General features: G+C 38.1%; 1 protein-coding gene across 2 annotated transcripts in view; it reads right to left on the bottom strand.

Moving 5' to 3' along the window:
* Positions 1-17,348, bottom strand: part of LOC108703039 (receptor tyrosine-protein kinase erbB-4) — a 440,770-nt gene that overhangs the window by 74,088 nt on the left and 349,334 nt on the right. For both annotated transcript variants that reach the window (XM_018238955.2, XM_041578052.1), the window contains exons 16-19: positions 14,833-14,877; positions 5,757-5,889; positions 3,461-3,583; positions 1,836-1,934 (exon numbers count right to left, since the gene is read on the bottom strand). In XM_018238955.2, coding sequence (XP_018094444.1) covers positions 1,836-1,934; positions 3,461-3,583; positions 5,757-5,889; positions 14,833-14,877 — 400 coding nt within the window. The remainder of the gene's footprint in view (positions 1-1,835; positions 1,935-3,460; positions 3,584-5,756; positions 5,890-14,832; positions 14,878-17,348) is intronic.

Genomic DNA, 17,348 nt, shown 5'->3' with positions numbered 1-17,348 from the left:
CTGTTAACCTTAAGCTTTCTTGTCCCAGTAGGAAGTTGGGTCAACGTTTCCTGGGTCCCTTTCCTATTATTCGTCAGATTAATCCTGTGGCTTTCCAGCTTAAACTTCCAGCATCCTGGCACATTCATCCAGTGTTTCATGCTGCACTTCTGAAACCGGCCTCAACGTTTCGATTTCCTGGGCGTACGGCTCCTCTTCCGCTTCGTGTTGTGGTCGATGGTCAAGAAGAATTTGAGGTTGAGAAGTTCTTGGATTCCAGGTTAAGAGGCAAGCGTCTCCAGTACCTGGTAAGATGGAAAGGTTATGGTCCGGAAGAGAATTCTTGGGAACCAGCTTCTAACATCCACGCTCCGGAGTTGCTGGAAAAATTCCATGAAACTTACCCTGGTAAGCCTTCTGGTTGTCGCGTCCTGAGGCCGGTTCTTGATGGGGGGCAATGTAAGGAAGCATGCCTGCGCGTGACGCCGGCGACGGGCGCGGGCGCGAAGGCGCCGGCGGCGGTCGCTGGCGCAAGGACGCGGGCGAAAACGCCTAAGACGGACGTGCTGGCGTCAGTTCCGCAACGCCAGTGCAAAGACGCCAGTTTGGCGCCAAAGTAACAATATTTAAACCTGATTCAGACTGAGATGCATTGCCTGGTTATTAGGTTGTTTAACTGAAACCCTAGCGTCTTATACTCTTCGAATTCTTGTTATCGACCCTTGCCTGTACCCGGACTACGATTCCTGCTGCCTGTCTCGACTCTTCGGCCTGTCTCATCGTTTACGAATCTCGCTGCCTGACTTCTGACCTTGGACCTCCTGACCACGACTTTGCCTAATCCTTTTGTACTTCGTTGATCGTCTCATTGGCTACTCTCCACAACCCTGCTCCCTGTTCCACTCCAGGTGGGTAGCGGTTGTGTGAGGCGCTTGTGGGTTCACTATCTACGGCTCCAGCTCCTTCTACGACTGGATTATACTGGTAAGCCTGACACAACTCTGTCTGTTAATTGGCTCATGTGACCTAACAAGTATGGTTTGTTTGGTATGTTTGTGTGCACTGTGAATCATACGATCACAGGGGGCGGCCCCTATTTTTTAAAATGGCAATTTTCTATTTATGATTACCCAATGGCACATACTACTAAAAAAAAGTATATTATTATGAAAATTGTTTACATAAAGCAGAGTTTTACATATGAGCTGTTTTATGCAATATCTTTTTATAGAGACCTACATTGTTTGAGGGGTATAGTTTTCCTTTTAAAGTCAGACTGTGCAGTTGTTTGTAAATTCCTTAGACATGAGCAGCTCTTCCCAGAGTGAACATTATGAAGCTGTGAAATAATACACACTACTGCATTTTTATTACACATACAGTAGTAAAAATGTCTGACCAAAAAAACAGCGATGGCCCAGAATTTTTAAAAAGGTTTGATTCTTATGCCACATACAGAAGGCAAGTAGCGGATTTATTTATTCAGTCGAGGATTAGTGACAGGTAGATAGTTGAAGATTATTTCCTCTATGAACTCCTTTCGGTAAGGCAAAGAACCGTATTGCTTTTCTAGATTTTCAATGAAAGTAACATGGAGTAATACTGCTTTTTATAACATATGAACCTGCATCTTTTTCTTGAAAATGGGGATTTACAACCTACTTTAAAATTAGAAAATGTAGTTGAATACTTTATGAATGATAATACCAAGAATATGTCTGACATAGACGCGACTAAGTACTACACACTTTTTGAGCAAACTGCACTACTAGAGTGAGATCTTGTGGGGGTTGGCACTATGATCTACATGGACCCACCATTATTATATATAAACACAAAGTAGTTTTGGAACTTACATCCATAAATTCTGCATTTGCTTTAGGTCCAGTTGTCTCATTTAGTATTTTAATTGCCACAGGGATCTTCACAGTTTCCCCTTCAGGAACCCAGATGCCCTATAAAAAGGCAAGAAACAATATTTAATAACATTTCACAAAACCCTTTAGTGAAATACATGCATGCATGTATAGGATCTAGTCTCCCAAATACTTGCACTTCTGAATTACAGATCTTTCTGTAATTTGGAAACATTTGGTAAGTCTGCTAAAATGATTTAAATATTAAATAATTCCAATAGAATTGTTTTGCCATCAATATGGGAACATGTAGCTTTTTTAGCATTAAGGACAATGTACTGTTCTATAATAACTGATGAAAAGGGAATACGGTAGTTTTTTAAAATCAGAATTATTTGCTGGACTCTATGGGAGATGACCTTGTTGTACTTCAGAGCTTTCTTGATAATGGCTTTTCAGATAAGGGATCCTGTACCTGTACTTAACTTACTCTTTAACAGCAGTTGAGCATTCTGCTTCTCATCAACTCTTCATAAATTCTTTCATCCCTTTTACATTTTTTTTTTGCTCACCACTGTCTGCCATTCAGTAATATTTGACTCAGACCATCCAGAAGCCATACTAGGTACTTAAAAATGGGCAAACATAAGGGACCATTTATGCACTGAGGCACAATGCAATTTTGGGCACAATTTGCTATGTTTTATACCTGCAATGCAACAAGGTGCACTTGATGCAATCTGACGCAATTGCATATTTGCGTCAATTGAAGCAGGACACAGTGGAAACCCTGGCACTACCACTACCTTTGAGTTGGAGATATCTCCAGGCTGCTACAAGCATCTAATATGAATCCAGTATATTCACACAACAGCAGTAACCACAACTGTGCTCTGTAAATGAGCCCTATATTATTATCCTTTTAGTATATATCTATTTTTATTAAAATATTCTGTACAATAATCCCCAAATACAGTGCACTTAGGAATGTGATTGCATGTCTGTTTTGTTCCCCAGATCTATAACCTTGCATCAACTAATCTCATATGCAATTTAGCTGCCCAATCCTCTTTGCAGTTTGGAAATAATGTAGAAATGTAGACTGCACTAGCTTTTGACTTTTGCCCTGGTTCTTTATGTACTGCTCCTGCAAAATATACATTATTTTTTTGTGTATTCCTGAGTTAGCGATAATATATTTAATGTAAATAGAAAAAAAAGAACAATGCCGACATGTATGGCATATGAGAAAACCCCAAGATGTAATTTATCAAGGGGATTTTAGATCCTGTTCGCTATGAACCATAAAATTGCATAGCAATCTGATGAAAGAATCAGAAGTGAAAGAACAGTTGGAAGAAATACAGCTGGAAGAACTTCTCATACGTATACCCTCTCATCCCCTTCATTCTAAAGACTTAGGAAAACTCAGGGAACCCAGAATAGCACTGAGATCCTTTTGGAGCTCATCAATGCTGTGTGGATGGATGATCTTTTGCCATACACAGATCGACTGGCATCTTATCTGGAAGCAGACTCAAGAGATATCTATTGACTCAGGCTTTTTGAATACAATAAGAAGTATCTTTTTCAATCCATAATAGATTAAGCAACAGGTTACTCACCTTGTAGACAGTTCCAAAAGCACCAGATCCAAGAATTTTTATCCTTTTCAGTTCTGTTTCCTTGAGAATCCTCAGCTGGGCTTGATTTGGGGCTGTGCCACTTGGTGTCAGTGGTTCTACCAACTGAAAACGTAAATAGATGTAAATTAACTTGTAAAATAAGCTTGCAAGGGGACATTACTCTTTACAGGTACATTAGAGAATATTACAGATAGCAGGGACTATTTTACCATTTGAAAAGATCAATGCACTAGAGGCTAGCCCTTTAGATTAGAGAAACAGAACTTTTGTTTGAAGCATCTTAGGTGGTTCTTCACTGTGAAGACAGTGAGGTTGTGGAATGCCCAGCTGGGTGATGGTAGCTTCTATTAATGCCTTTAGGAGTGGCTTGGATGTTTTGTGAACAAGCATATCCAAGGCTATATAGATATTCTTTAGAGCTAAAGTTATTTTAATTTGTGAATATAACATATAGGCCAGCGTAAATATGCACACAGGGGTTAATTTAGATGAGTTAAACTTGCTAAACATTTGACTTTTTTCAACCCAAATTGACTCTGAAATGATACAATATGATAAAATCTAGAAACACACAAAGGGGCACATTTACTATTGGTTGAATATCGAGGGTTAAGTAAAATCTTTCGACTTCAAATATCGAAGTCGAAGGATTTACCGCATTTAGTTTGATCGAACGATCGTAGGAAAAATCGTTCAAATGGAACGATTCAAAGGATTTTAATCCATTGATCGAATGATTTTCCTTCGATCAGAAATTGCTAGGAAAGCTTATGGGGAAGGTCCCCATAGGCTAAAATTGGTGCTCGGTAGGTTTTAGGTGGTGAAGTAGGTAGTCAAAGTTTTTTTTTAAAGAGACAGTACTTCGACTATCTAATGGTCGAATAGTTGAACGATTTTTAGTTCGATTCGAAATCGTAGTCGATGGTCGAAGTAGCCAAAAAAAAAAACTTAGAAATTTGAAGTATTTTTCATTCTAATACTTCACTCGAGCTAAGTAAATTTGCCCTAAAGATAATTTATTTGCCCACATGTTAATGTACATGCTCCTTGGATACCTAGTGATGAATCCCTTTCAAGAATGTCATTCATTTAATCTTTATATTCAGTGGGTAAGAGACTTAAACAATGTACAGGCCCCTTTAAAGGAGAAGGAAAGTCTGTTTCCACTTGGGTTCCAAATGTTTGGCACTCCCAAGTGATTGTATTAACTTACCTGATACCCCGGACCGGTGCTTCTATCGGCAGAAAACTGCATCGGCGGGGGTTTTTCTAGCGAGCACAATGGAGAGATCTTCTTCCAGCGTCTTCTTTCTTCAAATTGCCCCAGGGAAAATGCATGTGCAGTAGAACAAAATAGCAGACTTTTTAGTTAAAGTTTGACTTTCCGTTCTACTGCGCGTGTACAATCGCATGAAGAAAGAGGAAACAGGAAGAAGATCTCACTGTGGTCCTCGCTGGTATAACCCCGGGCCGGTGCAGTTTTCTGCCAATAGGAGCACCGACCCAGCATTTCAAGTAAGTCAATACAATCACATGGTGGTGCCTAACATTTGGCACCCCCAAGTGCACAAAGATTTTCCTTCTTCTTGATAAATTAAATGATAAATGTCAGTCTCTATTGCAAGGTTAATACAAACAGCCTACTGAGATCATCTATCCAAGACCAGCTCAAGCCTACATGGTTTAATGATTTACGTTCTAATGAAAATTGATTTTTTTAGCATATAAGACCAATGTTTTATTTGGTGCATGTGAATAGAAGCGGAAAAATGCCCTTTAAATGTTAGCATAAGAAGTTGCTGCATTTCCATTCTAATTATAAGCTAGCTGAACCCCCAGCAGAAAGTGTCATTACCATGAATGCATAAGGGGAACACTGCTTTTATAGGGAATATTAGACAGTAAAGATTCAAGGAGATTGAACACAGTTCAGCAGTGAGCTAAAAAGTTAATTTGCTACTTTTATATCATCCAATGTGTCTTCACATTAAAATATTTTTATTTATTTAGAATTTTGTTATAACCGGCCACTGGAAAGACATTAAACTAACCCTTTCCACTTTAACTGTATAAAAAAGATGCAAAGTATAAAAAAGATGCAAAGTATAAAAAAGGTGCTACAGTTGTAGCCATCTAAAGAGTGAGTAGCATTTACTAATTACCCGTAAACATCTTACTGATTGCTATGGGTTACATCTGGGCAAACGTTGTGCCTTTTATTATAAATGAGGGTTATTTATGTTAACACCTTTACATAGGATTTCTGTGAACTTACCTCAGTTTCAAGGAATCTGCGCAGAGCTCTCTTCTTTTTTATGCTTTTCCTCCGAATGTACACGGAAAAGGTCAATGCCATGATAACTATTACGAAGAGCCCTCCAATTACACTGGCTGCGATGAGTGGAGTCCTGCCATGTAGAGTTAGCAACATTAAAATGAAGAAGTAAAAATGACCTAGAGCCAAATACCTAATTAATCTGTGCAAGGACAATTTGGGAACAGACAAGTACCACACAGAGGTTATGATAGGATTTAAAGGAACAAAAACATCAAAAAATGAAATTTATTTAAAGGGATCCAGTCATCGGAACACATCAGTTAATAGTGCTACTCCAGCAGAATTCTGCACTGAAATCCATTTCTCAAAAGAGCAAACAGATTTTTTTATATTCAATTTTGAAATCTGACATGGGGCTAGACATTTTCCCAGCTGCCCCAGTTCATGTGACTTGTGCCTGCACAGAAATGCTTTCTGGCAGGCTGCTGTTTTTCCTTCCCAATGTAACTGAATGTGTCTCAGTGAGACATGGGTTTTTACTATTGAGTCTTGTTCTTAGATCTACCAGGCAGCCAGGGGCGCTCCACCAATGAGGCGAGTTGAGACACTCGCCTCAGGCGGCAGCGCCCCCCTGGTTGCCAGGGGCGGCAAAAATGCCGCTCCTGGTAACTAAGAGCCGAATTTCCGGTTTTCAAACCGGAAATTCGGCTCTTCTAGTGCAGAGAGCGCTATTGCGCTCTCTGCACTAAGCGTCGCGGACCGCCCCTGCCCTCTCCGGCGCTATAAAGGTTAGTGCCGTGGGGAGGGGTGGGGGCGGCGAAAGAAGGCCGCCTCAGGCGGCATTATAGCCAGAATCGCCCCTGCAGGCAGCTGTTATCTTGTGTAAGGAAGCTGTTATCTGATTACCTTCCCATTGTTCTTTTGTTTGGCTGCTGGGGGGAGGGAAAGGGAGTGGTGATATCACTCCAACTTGCAGTACAGCAGTAAAGAGTGATTGAAGTTTATCAGAGCACAAGTCACATGACTTGGGACAGCTGGGAAATTGACAATATGTCTAGCCCCATGTCAGATTACAAAATTGAATATAAAAAAAATCTGTTTGCTCTTTTGAGAAATGGATTTCAGTGCAGAATTCTGCTGGAGCAGCACAATTAACTGATTCATTTTGAAAAAAAGATTTTTTTCCCATGACAGTATCCCTTTAAAGTAATACAAATATAATGCAGTGTTGCTGTGTTTGCTTCAGAAACACTACTATTGTTTCTATAACTATGCTGGTGTGTAGCAATGGGGGCAGCCATTCAAAGGAGGAAGGCTCAGGTTACACAGCAGAAAGCAGTTAAAGGGATACTGTCATCGGAAAACATGTTTTTTTTCAAAACGCATCAGTTAATAGTGCTACTCCAGCAGAATTCTGCACTGAAATCCATTTCTCAAAAGAGCAAACAGATTTTTTATATTCAATTTTGAAATCTGACATGGGGCTAGACATTTTGTCAATTTCCCAGCTGCCCCTGGTCATGTGACTTAAGCCTGCACTTTAGGAGAGAAATGCTTTCTGGCAGGCTGCTTTTTTTCCTTCTCAATGTAACTGAATGTGTCTCAGTGAGACATGGGTTTTTACTATGGAGTGTTGTTCTTAGATCTACCAGGCAGCTGTTATCTTGTGTTAGGGAGCTATTATCTGGTTACCTTCCCATTGTTCTTTTGTTTGGCTGCTGGGGGGAAAAGGGAGGGGGGGTGATATCACTCCAACTTGCAGTACAGCAGTAAAGAGTGATTGAAGTTTATCAGAGCACAAGTCTACTGACTTGGGGCTGCTGGGAAATTTACAATATGTCTAGCCCCATGTCAGATTTCAAAATTGAATATAAAAAAAAATCTGTTTGCTCTATTGAGAAATGGATTTCAGTGCAGAATTCTGCTGGAGCAGCACTATTAACTGATTCATTTTGAAAAAAATGTTTTTTCCCATGACAGTATCCCTTTAACCTATGCTACAGGTACTGTATATAGCCTTTTTTCAAGTTCCACCATTGCTAAACAGCAGCTTGTTTATATGAACTATAATAGTGTTTCTGAAGCAAACATTTCAGTTTTACCAGTGCAGAGCAACATGATATTTTCATTACTTTCAAACGCTTTCATTGTTTGGGGTTACTGTTCCTTTAGACTGGCAATACACAACACATCAGATGCTTGTGCAGCCTGTTTCGGATCTTCCTAAGCATGCATGATGGTATAAGAAGTAGACTTGTGTAAGACCATGTACAATTAGATTCTCCTATTTAATGCTACCCTTGCATCTGACCTTTGTCATTTGTACAGCAATGATGATGATTTATATGCATGAGATACTGTGTTATACATATATTAGTGGTGGAGTTTTGACTATTGGTTTTATTATATCAGTTTGGCAGCAGGTGGTCAAATAATTACGAGGATATCTTCCTTTATTAATTTCTCCCCGAACTTGAAATTCAAGTTTTAGAATACCTTTTAGATTCATATGCACATGCAAAAGCATTTTCTCATTTTCCTGCAAAAGGCCTTATATGTAACATGGTCATTACTATATTTACATTTACAATGGTTGCAACATGCACTCATGATTTCTATTAAGTTTAGTTTTAGGCTACTTACTACTGATTGCATACTGATTTTGTCCATAATAATATCCATCTCTGATATAGGTTGTGTCTACAATAACAATTTTCTAATGAAATTCTTTTTTGGGTCACTTTCACTGAGTAAAATTTGTGCCATTATCTTCTATCATTTAAAAGTCCTGGAGCTTTACATTGGGCGTTTTTGTATGTAAGAGATGGCTTTGATGTATTTAATGGCTGTGTTTAATTACAAAATCCAAGATACACTAAGAAGATTTCCTAAGACGTCACCATGTATTCAAGAATTCAAGAGTAAACAAACATCTGACATGAAGTCAAAGCTACCAATATCAGCAATTTCACCCCTGATAAAGCAGCACTCTGAGCATCCAGTGCTACAAAGAAGCTAATAGAGATATGGTGCTCTGTGCATCGGCAGTCAATTATCTCTTTAATGAAGCGATGGTCTGATTACAAAGAAGGCTACAGATACTTTCCCCTTGAGTATTAGTGGAAATGCAAAAGGAATTCTTGGTTTAGTAGGATTTCAAAGCCCCAAGGACCTCGCTATGTCGTCTTATCTCATTACTGGCTGTAACAGTACTTGCTAAAATGGTGAGATACAACAAAACAAGGTGGAGAATCTTTTGTCTGATAACATTAGTGTACTCCTACCATGGGAACTTGGCATCTAAATTACAAGAACACAATTCTATTCATTTACCCACCCTTCTTGCATCTGAATACACAAAGTAACTTCTTGATCAGGATCTCTTACTGATTACAAATATGTGCCTCCAAGACTCCAATTGCTATAGGTTTTCAGAAGCACCAGCAATATATTTATATAATATTGTATCATTAAAACATCTGTGCTCAATACACTCTCAGGGGAATATAAAAAAGCACATTAATGGAACAAATACAGTGTGAGCAAAATGGACAAAGACTGTGTATTGTGTCCTTTGTGCCGGTGTGTATTATACGAAATAAAGGGCCTGATTGAAATCAATGAGAACATTTTATTTTATGGTTTATCATGTGAAAAAGTTTGGCCGAGATTCAATTTCAGGAGAAAAACTTTTATTGTAATTTAGTTGTAGTTTTTGCCTTAGACTTCAATAGAGTTTTTCAAGTCATATACAGATAGGGTTGCCACCTTTTCTGGAAAAAAATACCGGCCTTCCTATATATTTAACTTTTTTCCCTATTAATAAATTGAAATCAACCATCATTTTTACCGGCCAGGCCGATAAAACACCAGCCAGGTGGCAACCCTATATACAGATAAGATATTCTTATTGAATTGCAGATGGTTCTATGCAAAAATCAGAACTGAATTAGGAGATACATTTTTTTCATCAAATGACCCAAAATGTTTTACTGAAATGGCTATTATTTAGCACCAAAAAATAATGCCGCTCTTAAGCTGGCCTTAAAGATGTGCAATTAGATTTTTACACATTTTGGATACGTTTATATCTTTTATTGCATACCACTATAAGTGCTGTTCTGCCCAAAAATTGGACTTGTTAGATACATTATACTTGAGTCCTCTAGTTTCCTCTTATAATTTCGCAAGTATTTAAATGCACTAAAGCTAGCTATACATGTAACTATAAAAGCATGAGAAAGTAAAGTTTTGTATGATTTTATGTTCATGTTCAAATGTACTAGGATATTAATTCATCGATGGTGTCAGGACTGCCAGAAGCACCAGACAGCGCTGCTCACCTTCCAGGTGGAAAAACCAAGATGGCGGCGCCCATGTTGAACACATGGGTGCAGCGTCACTGCATGATGACGTCATCACTGGTGCCGGGTTTTGTCATAAAAGGGTACCCTGGACACTGAAACCCTGCCCAATTATAGGTTTCTTGTGCTATAGAACCTGGGTGTGTTTTTGCTATTGCTATCCTGATCCTGATTCCTGCCTGAAGCTCTGACTTTGAACCTGATCTGCCTGCCTGCTCCATATGTTTTACTGAACTCTAGTGGAATAAAACACTTGTAAGGAAGCTCCTGCTATAAAGAAAAGTAAAACCTTGTTATAAATCTAATTATGAAAATATTTTCCCTAATAAAAATTGTGTAAATTATGTTATATTGAGCGACAAATATTTTTGATTCCTCATAGCTTCCAAAGGTCAGATAGTTGCCCCAAAGGCAGGGTTATAAGGGACAGCCCTACTAAACATGTTGATAATGGTTATGACTTTGGATTGTAAGGGAATGAATTGTTGAGGATATACGTTATACAATTTGAGCATGTGCATGCGCACAATAACTGCAGCCACCATCTTGACATTTAGAATCCCACATATATGCCCCACAAGCTTCTGATATTTTGGTGTTATTTTCACAGTAATGTTTGAAACTGGTTTGATAAACAAAAAAACCAAAAAGGGCATATAGTCCAAAGGTGAACAGTTCAAAGGCAGAAAAATACAAACATGCTAGAAGAGACAACCACACAAAGTGATAATTTGTACAATGCTCTACAACTTAGCAACTATCTCATCAGAGGGAAGTCATTTAGTGTGGGTGGGGTGATTTGCTGAGCCTGGAAGATTTAGCCACTGTCGAGATTCCTCTTAATGCAGTCATTTTTAGTAATTGGCACAGAGCAAATTTAGAGCAACAATTTTGTGAAAAGACACAAAATCCAGTTATCTCCCCTGAACAGGTGGCAAATGTGTGCAGAAATTAGTCACAAATTAGCAACTATTAACCATCATGGAAACATGACTTCCTCCGACTATCTGTTTTCTGCCACAAATTCTGTCTTGGAGTTGAATATAACCCACTGACTCTGTTTAAGTCTAAATAGACACAAATAGGACAGTTATGGGGCATCGTTTTTTTTTCTTTCAAACACTACCCATACTTTTTTAGCTGCTTTCTTTTTTTATGCCCATTTGCTGACATTTATGTCTGAAAAAAATTTGTTTTTATCTCTCTTGTGTTCCCCAGAAGTAGCTCGAAGCTTAGTTGTCAATTCGTAAATCTGTTACAATTTGCTCCAATAGTGATTATTTCACGGCAGACGCAGCTTCGGCCACCACTAAGCGTGCTCACTGAGGCATTGCAGCAATTAACACATATCTAATTTTTGCTCTACAAAAATCAAATCATAAAGGAATAGGGTCAGTAGGGGCTAAAACTGTTGCCACCAATAAATTTTTATGGAATACTTTGTATGTTTCGTGAAGGTGAACTAAGCTTAACATTTTTTATATTTTTATTCCATAGATTCAGTCTCATATTGCAGTAATATGTTACAGTGCTAACTCGTTGCTGGCTGCCTCGGTATCCTGGGAGTTATAAGTAAGCAACAGCAGGAGACCAATCAGATTACTTGATGAAATCAGTTTCAGACTGAGTAAAAATCAATAGAGCATAATGGATGTTGACTGCATTGGCATGTATGCATGGTAATCGGCAAATCAGCAAATAATGCTGCCTGGGTCCCACAGTGATTTTTTTGGGAAAGGCCATAAAAATAGAATCTGTCCAACTGCTCTCAGATCAAGATCTGATTTGATTTGACCAACAGGAGAAAAATTGATTCTTTTAGAGTTATACCTTCATCTTTCTACTTCTGTTATAAAGATACAAAAGTATTTCAGCTAGCTGAAATACGCAGGCTGATTTCAGCCCCTACAGCAGGCTGTAGTCTCCTTTCTTTTTTGAATCCGGAACTGCTGTGTTGGCTCCGGGCGAACAGACTTGGCAGATTTCAACACAAAACGTTTTTGCAGTTCTTCACCTCAATCCAGTGAAGCAACCAATAGCAACCAATCACTAATTATATTTCAACAAAAGAAAGATTGGTTGCCATGGGCAACATCACAGCGATGTTTTTCTTCACGTGTTTACAGAGCATGATAAATAGGCCCCTTAGAATTTCTAATGGACTACTGATGCACAAATATGGCAGCCCCTATATAATGAAACATAAGAGAACAGATAGGTAATGAAAAAGCATCGGGGAAATATCTTTATCGCAATTTTATAAATAGCATATAAAGAAAATGTTATGATAGATGTAAAACAAAGGTTTGATTTTGCCGTCAGTATCTCTTTAAGATAATAGCCACAACCACAGAAAATTATGGCTACAGAAAATATATTAGGAACAGATAAGGCGATGCCTGGCTCAATGTGGGTAATATGTGGCGATGAGAGGCACAGTTTTTTTTTATCAAAACCATAATGCCAAGGTGAGAAGTAAGAAATGTCATTCTTTTTTCACAAAATGCACTTTTTCCCAAGGAAGTTGGGTTCACGAAGAGCTGTACCTGACAGCTAATAATAATATGTTGTCTTTACAACTTACAACTGTCAAATAGGAGTGCCTGCAACAAGGTGCAGTTAAGAGCCTCTGTTCTTACCACCTGCTTAAAGAAAACTTAAAATATGGGGCTCCCTTGTGCCATAGAAATAAGTATGTGATTAGTGATAAATAGTTTCAAGTGATTAGTGTGTGGAACCCTAAGCTGCACTTTCAAAAAGACCAATATGGCAATTTATCAAGAGGTAGTTAGAGTTCAGTGCTGTTGACGAGCAGTACTGAGCTTTGACACTCCACTGATCAAAGCAGTGACATCCATTGGGAAGAATTAATTCATCTATTTGCTTTGATAAAGTGTGTCGGTTCAATAACATTTGAACATAACAGTTGATCAAAAAAAGATCAAATTGCTGTGAATACTTCTGGATGTACAGTAAATGGCCATGAATTGTGTGGAGCAATTTGTAATAGCAAGGAGCCGTTCTGTACTATGCAGAATTGCATTCAATGTCGTAAGAGAAAAGTGGAGCATGCAGATAGCACCATATTTTTGTATTTGCTTAGCAATGTTGAGTAAACATTATAGTCAGGCACTGCTGTAGTCTAGTTTTTATTCTGCACGCTCTGGGAAGCACAGACTACAGCAGTGTTACCATGTGCTACAATACCATATGTGTTACTGATCTAGATCTTCTGAACACTTCCCTGCCGTGAAAATGGCACTGTGAAAGCACAGCAATCTTATTTTTTGTAAAATATATATTTTTAGATATTATAAAGCATCAGTTTTATGATGTTATCCCTCCTATCAAAAATGTTTCATTTTCAGATGGACACAAAGATCGCTGTGAAGACATGAATTCTTGCAATAAGACTCCTGTGTGAGTAGGACAGGGTGTATGGGTCACTGTAGAGAGGACATCAAAATTGTACCTAAATTAATATTATCTTGCTTATCTTTTACATATGGAATGTGCAGTGGATCTTTTTTATGGTTGAGATGCTCTGATAGCATACAGCCTTACATATATTACCTGTATGACATACAGTGTAAAGTGGTATACTTGTACAGGTTCTTTTATGGAGCAATTTACAGAAATAATTGCGAATTAAAAAAGAAAGAATGCCAGTTTGATAGACTGGTTAAGGCTGCATCTTTGTCCAGCACTGCCCTAGGCACCAGACTGGATGAAATTCTTTGAGTGATTAGTGCATGCATAGAACAGTTTACTTAGTGTGCATGAACTGATCACCCCTCCACACAGTGCCACTTATGGATTCAACTGCGAGTCTCATGGGGGGGCTGCGTACATATTTTTGCATTTTTAATATATATATATATATATATATATATATATATATATATATATATATATATATATATATATATATATATATATATATATATATATATATATACTGTCTCTGAATCCCCCAACTTTTTGCAGGGCAAGTCTTTGAAGCAAAAAGTTGGTGAGTATGGCACACACAATATTATTACCTGGAAAACAGCCAATGGTATTTTCAGGCCACAATCACACCTGTGTACTAGTCACAGATCCACTGTCTATAATCAGAAGCAATGAGCAAATGCAATGCTTTCCATGGGAAAGTCAAAGTAGTAGTAGTAGTATTGAGTAATAAGCTGTGATCAGGCTTGAATGCAAAAAGGGCTAAAGAGCCAACTATTCTCAACAGGAGAATGCCTTATTCCCGTATGCATAATGACCTATCAGTAAACAGGGAGACTAATGAAGCCTTTCCTTTCTATTTTCCCTTCTTTTTAACTCTATGTCAAAATCTAAAATTCATTCATTGCCCCTGTCATTTTGGTGTGAGATCTGGCCACGCCATAATTCTCTCTGAGACTGTGAATGTTTTTTTATTATATCAAATCTCAAGCTCCTATTGAAAGGTTATCCTTTCTTTTGCAATATTATTATTCTGCTAGGAAGTTAATGTATCCCTTCTCGGTGGTAAGTGAAGTGGAGTGTTACCTAGCATGTTGAGGTAGGGTGAGAGGGCCGTTCCACAAGCAGTCATGGGAAGTAGGGTTGTTACACCTGCAGGCAATCACAAACACAGCACGGGGGTCACTGACATGCACAGACACTCCGCATCATGCTCTCTAGCATCACATAGGGGACATTCCTTAGCTGCTAGCAAGTACCTATCTATGATTCCAATGCAGTCCTTCAAACGTGGTCCTCTACACCTAAAAGAAAAAATTGGTAACAAGCAGAATGAAACAAAAGTATAAAAAAGGAGAAAGGGAGATAAAAAAATCTTGATTATAAAATATGTACAGTACATGATAGGGAGGAAGACATTTAATAAAGTAGTACGATCATGAAGGTGCAAGGGCAGAAGAAAAAGGGAGGTATAGGAGATAGGAAGATGCTGTAAGAATTCATATTATATATACATATATATATCATTATACATACTGTATCATTAATATGTTAATGAATTAGAGTTAACCTCATCCATTAGGGTTCAGTAACAGTGTCAGTGGCACAGGTTAAATACAACAAATGAGATAAAAAATTGGGAACATACCATCAAACAAGGCAAAAATCTACTACAGAGAAGATTTTATCAATATGTGCTTCCGAGCCTTTCTTGCTATTAAATCTCTTCCAAGGGGTTAACTAGACCAAGTCATGCTTGAGATGCAGTTGATATAATTAGAATGTTTGGATTCCAGACTGAAGCAAAAAAAAAAGTGCCTCCCGCCCATCCACAGCTGGTATCAGCCTTACAGGGACAGCCTTCACCTGCACCCGCCAGGAGTCTTGTCTATGCCAAGGTCTTGTTTTTCTGCCCCTCTCTGTTTCTCTGGCTTGCTAAACACAGAGTCCATGATTATTACTCAGAATCAGCAAAGCACATCTGAGCTGATCTCCATTAGAATGGCAGTTTAATGGCCATCGCACAATAATTCTCTCTTTCTTTTCTATTCAAAACCCCAAGAGTTTGAAATCAGAATTGGCAACAGCAGGGCAGACTGATGCAGACCTGTCTTTTTCAAATTAAATAAAGTAAGGGCATTCAAATGAATAGCAATTTCTCAAAGCCAACCAAGTTATATTCAACAGCAGAGCAGGGCTTAAGATTTCACATGCTGGATGTAGAAACACCTGGACTTTTCTTTTCACTTCCCACCATAAGCAGTTCAGCCAGGTGCTCATTAAACTCATGTTGCTTAGAGTTTTGTTTGCAATTTTAAAGCTGCTCCAAATAAAATTCTCATGATTAAAGAGATGGAAGGTTATACAAATGAACCGCTTCTGGCCCTTTTGACATCCAAAAGATAAGAAACAGTAGTTTGAATAAGTGGTTGGTTGGTAGTTGCAGGTTTATTTTAATTTAGTTGTGTTTGGAAGTCTTCTAAAAAAAACACCCTTGTAAATTTCCATTTGAAATAGTCAATAATCAGTGCTTTTTTTCCCATATTATGTCAACAGAAATAAAAGAATCCCTCACAACAGAACAAGTCTTCCAAAACTGGAGTAGAGATTAAAGGAGAACTAAAGCTTAGAAAATAATCAGGCTAGAAATGCTGCACTTTATGTTCTGGGCTTCTTTAACAGCAGCAGCAATTTAGCAGTTAAGATCTATGATCTTGTTGACAACTGTGTGCATGCGCATAAGTGGTATCAAATAACTTTTAGTAATTACTAGTCGAATATATAGGAACAATTGTATCAGTATTCAACAGTATAGCTTCTCCAACAATAGTTCAAATTCCAATAAAACAGAATAAGAATTCCAGACTACCAGGCCCCAGCATTCTGCTTATATTCTTATCTCTTTTCATTAGGTCAGGGTTTCTGTACCCTACAGACCTCAGGGCTGTATCTATTCCTAGCAAGGTACTGCTGGAACACTGGCACTTTCTTTACTGCTGAAATAACATTTATAGCCATATTATTTTCAAGCTTAGTTTTCCTTTATCTTCTTGATTTGCTTACATTGCTTACATCTGCTTATATCTTCTGCTTGGCAGATATATTTAATTAATATTGATATATTTGTATTTTAACTGGTGAAATAAAGGGGCAACTTCACGGCTGATTTAAGTCCAGCAGCTGAGCTGGGCTTTATGCTTTAGTTCTCCTTTAAAATTGTCTTTTTTCATGTGCCATATGTAGAGTTTCCATCAAACCCTATAGAGCATTAATATGCTTTGGTATTACCCCTAACAAAATGACTGCAGTACCTGAAAATACATAGTGTAAAACTGTAAACTTGCCTGAAGGGAAAGAAAATCCCCCAACTTACTTTCACTACTTTATACTGTATATTGGAAGTGGGAAAGTGGAAAATACCATTGCTATATTATTTACAGCACCCCATGCCAAAGCTTGTTATGTAAACACTTTTAATTTTCATTTAATAAAATATTTTATTTCCATTTGAAAGGTCATCTTGTTAGCTACTGTAAAAATTTGATGTGCATTTCTCAAATACTGCCCACTGAGCTTTGCAGTCATATATGATAAATGCAGATTTATTTAAATCAGGCACTTGGCACAACATATTGAAAACTGCTGTTTAATAATTGGCATAATGATAAAAACCTCATATATAGAATTGTATTGTATCATGAATGAACAAGAAGTCAAATCCTGGGAAAAAGGTGGCAGTGCACCACGGCTCCCGAATAAATCCCGGATTCTTTTT

Source organism: Xenopus laevis, chromosome 9_10S (assembly GCF_017654675.1).
Source record: "Xenopus laevis strain J_2021 chromosome 9_10S, Xenopus_laevis_v10.1, whole genome shotgun sequence".
Classification (NCBI taxonomy): Eukaryota; Metazoa; Chordata; class Amphibia; order Anura; family Pipidae; genus Xenopus; species Xenopus laevis.
The sequence above is the reverse complement of the archived record's forward strand: the minus strand, read 5'-3'. Positions and strand labels throughout refer to the sequence as shown.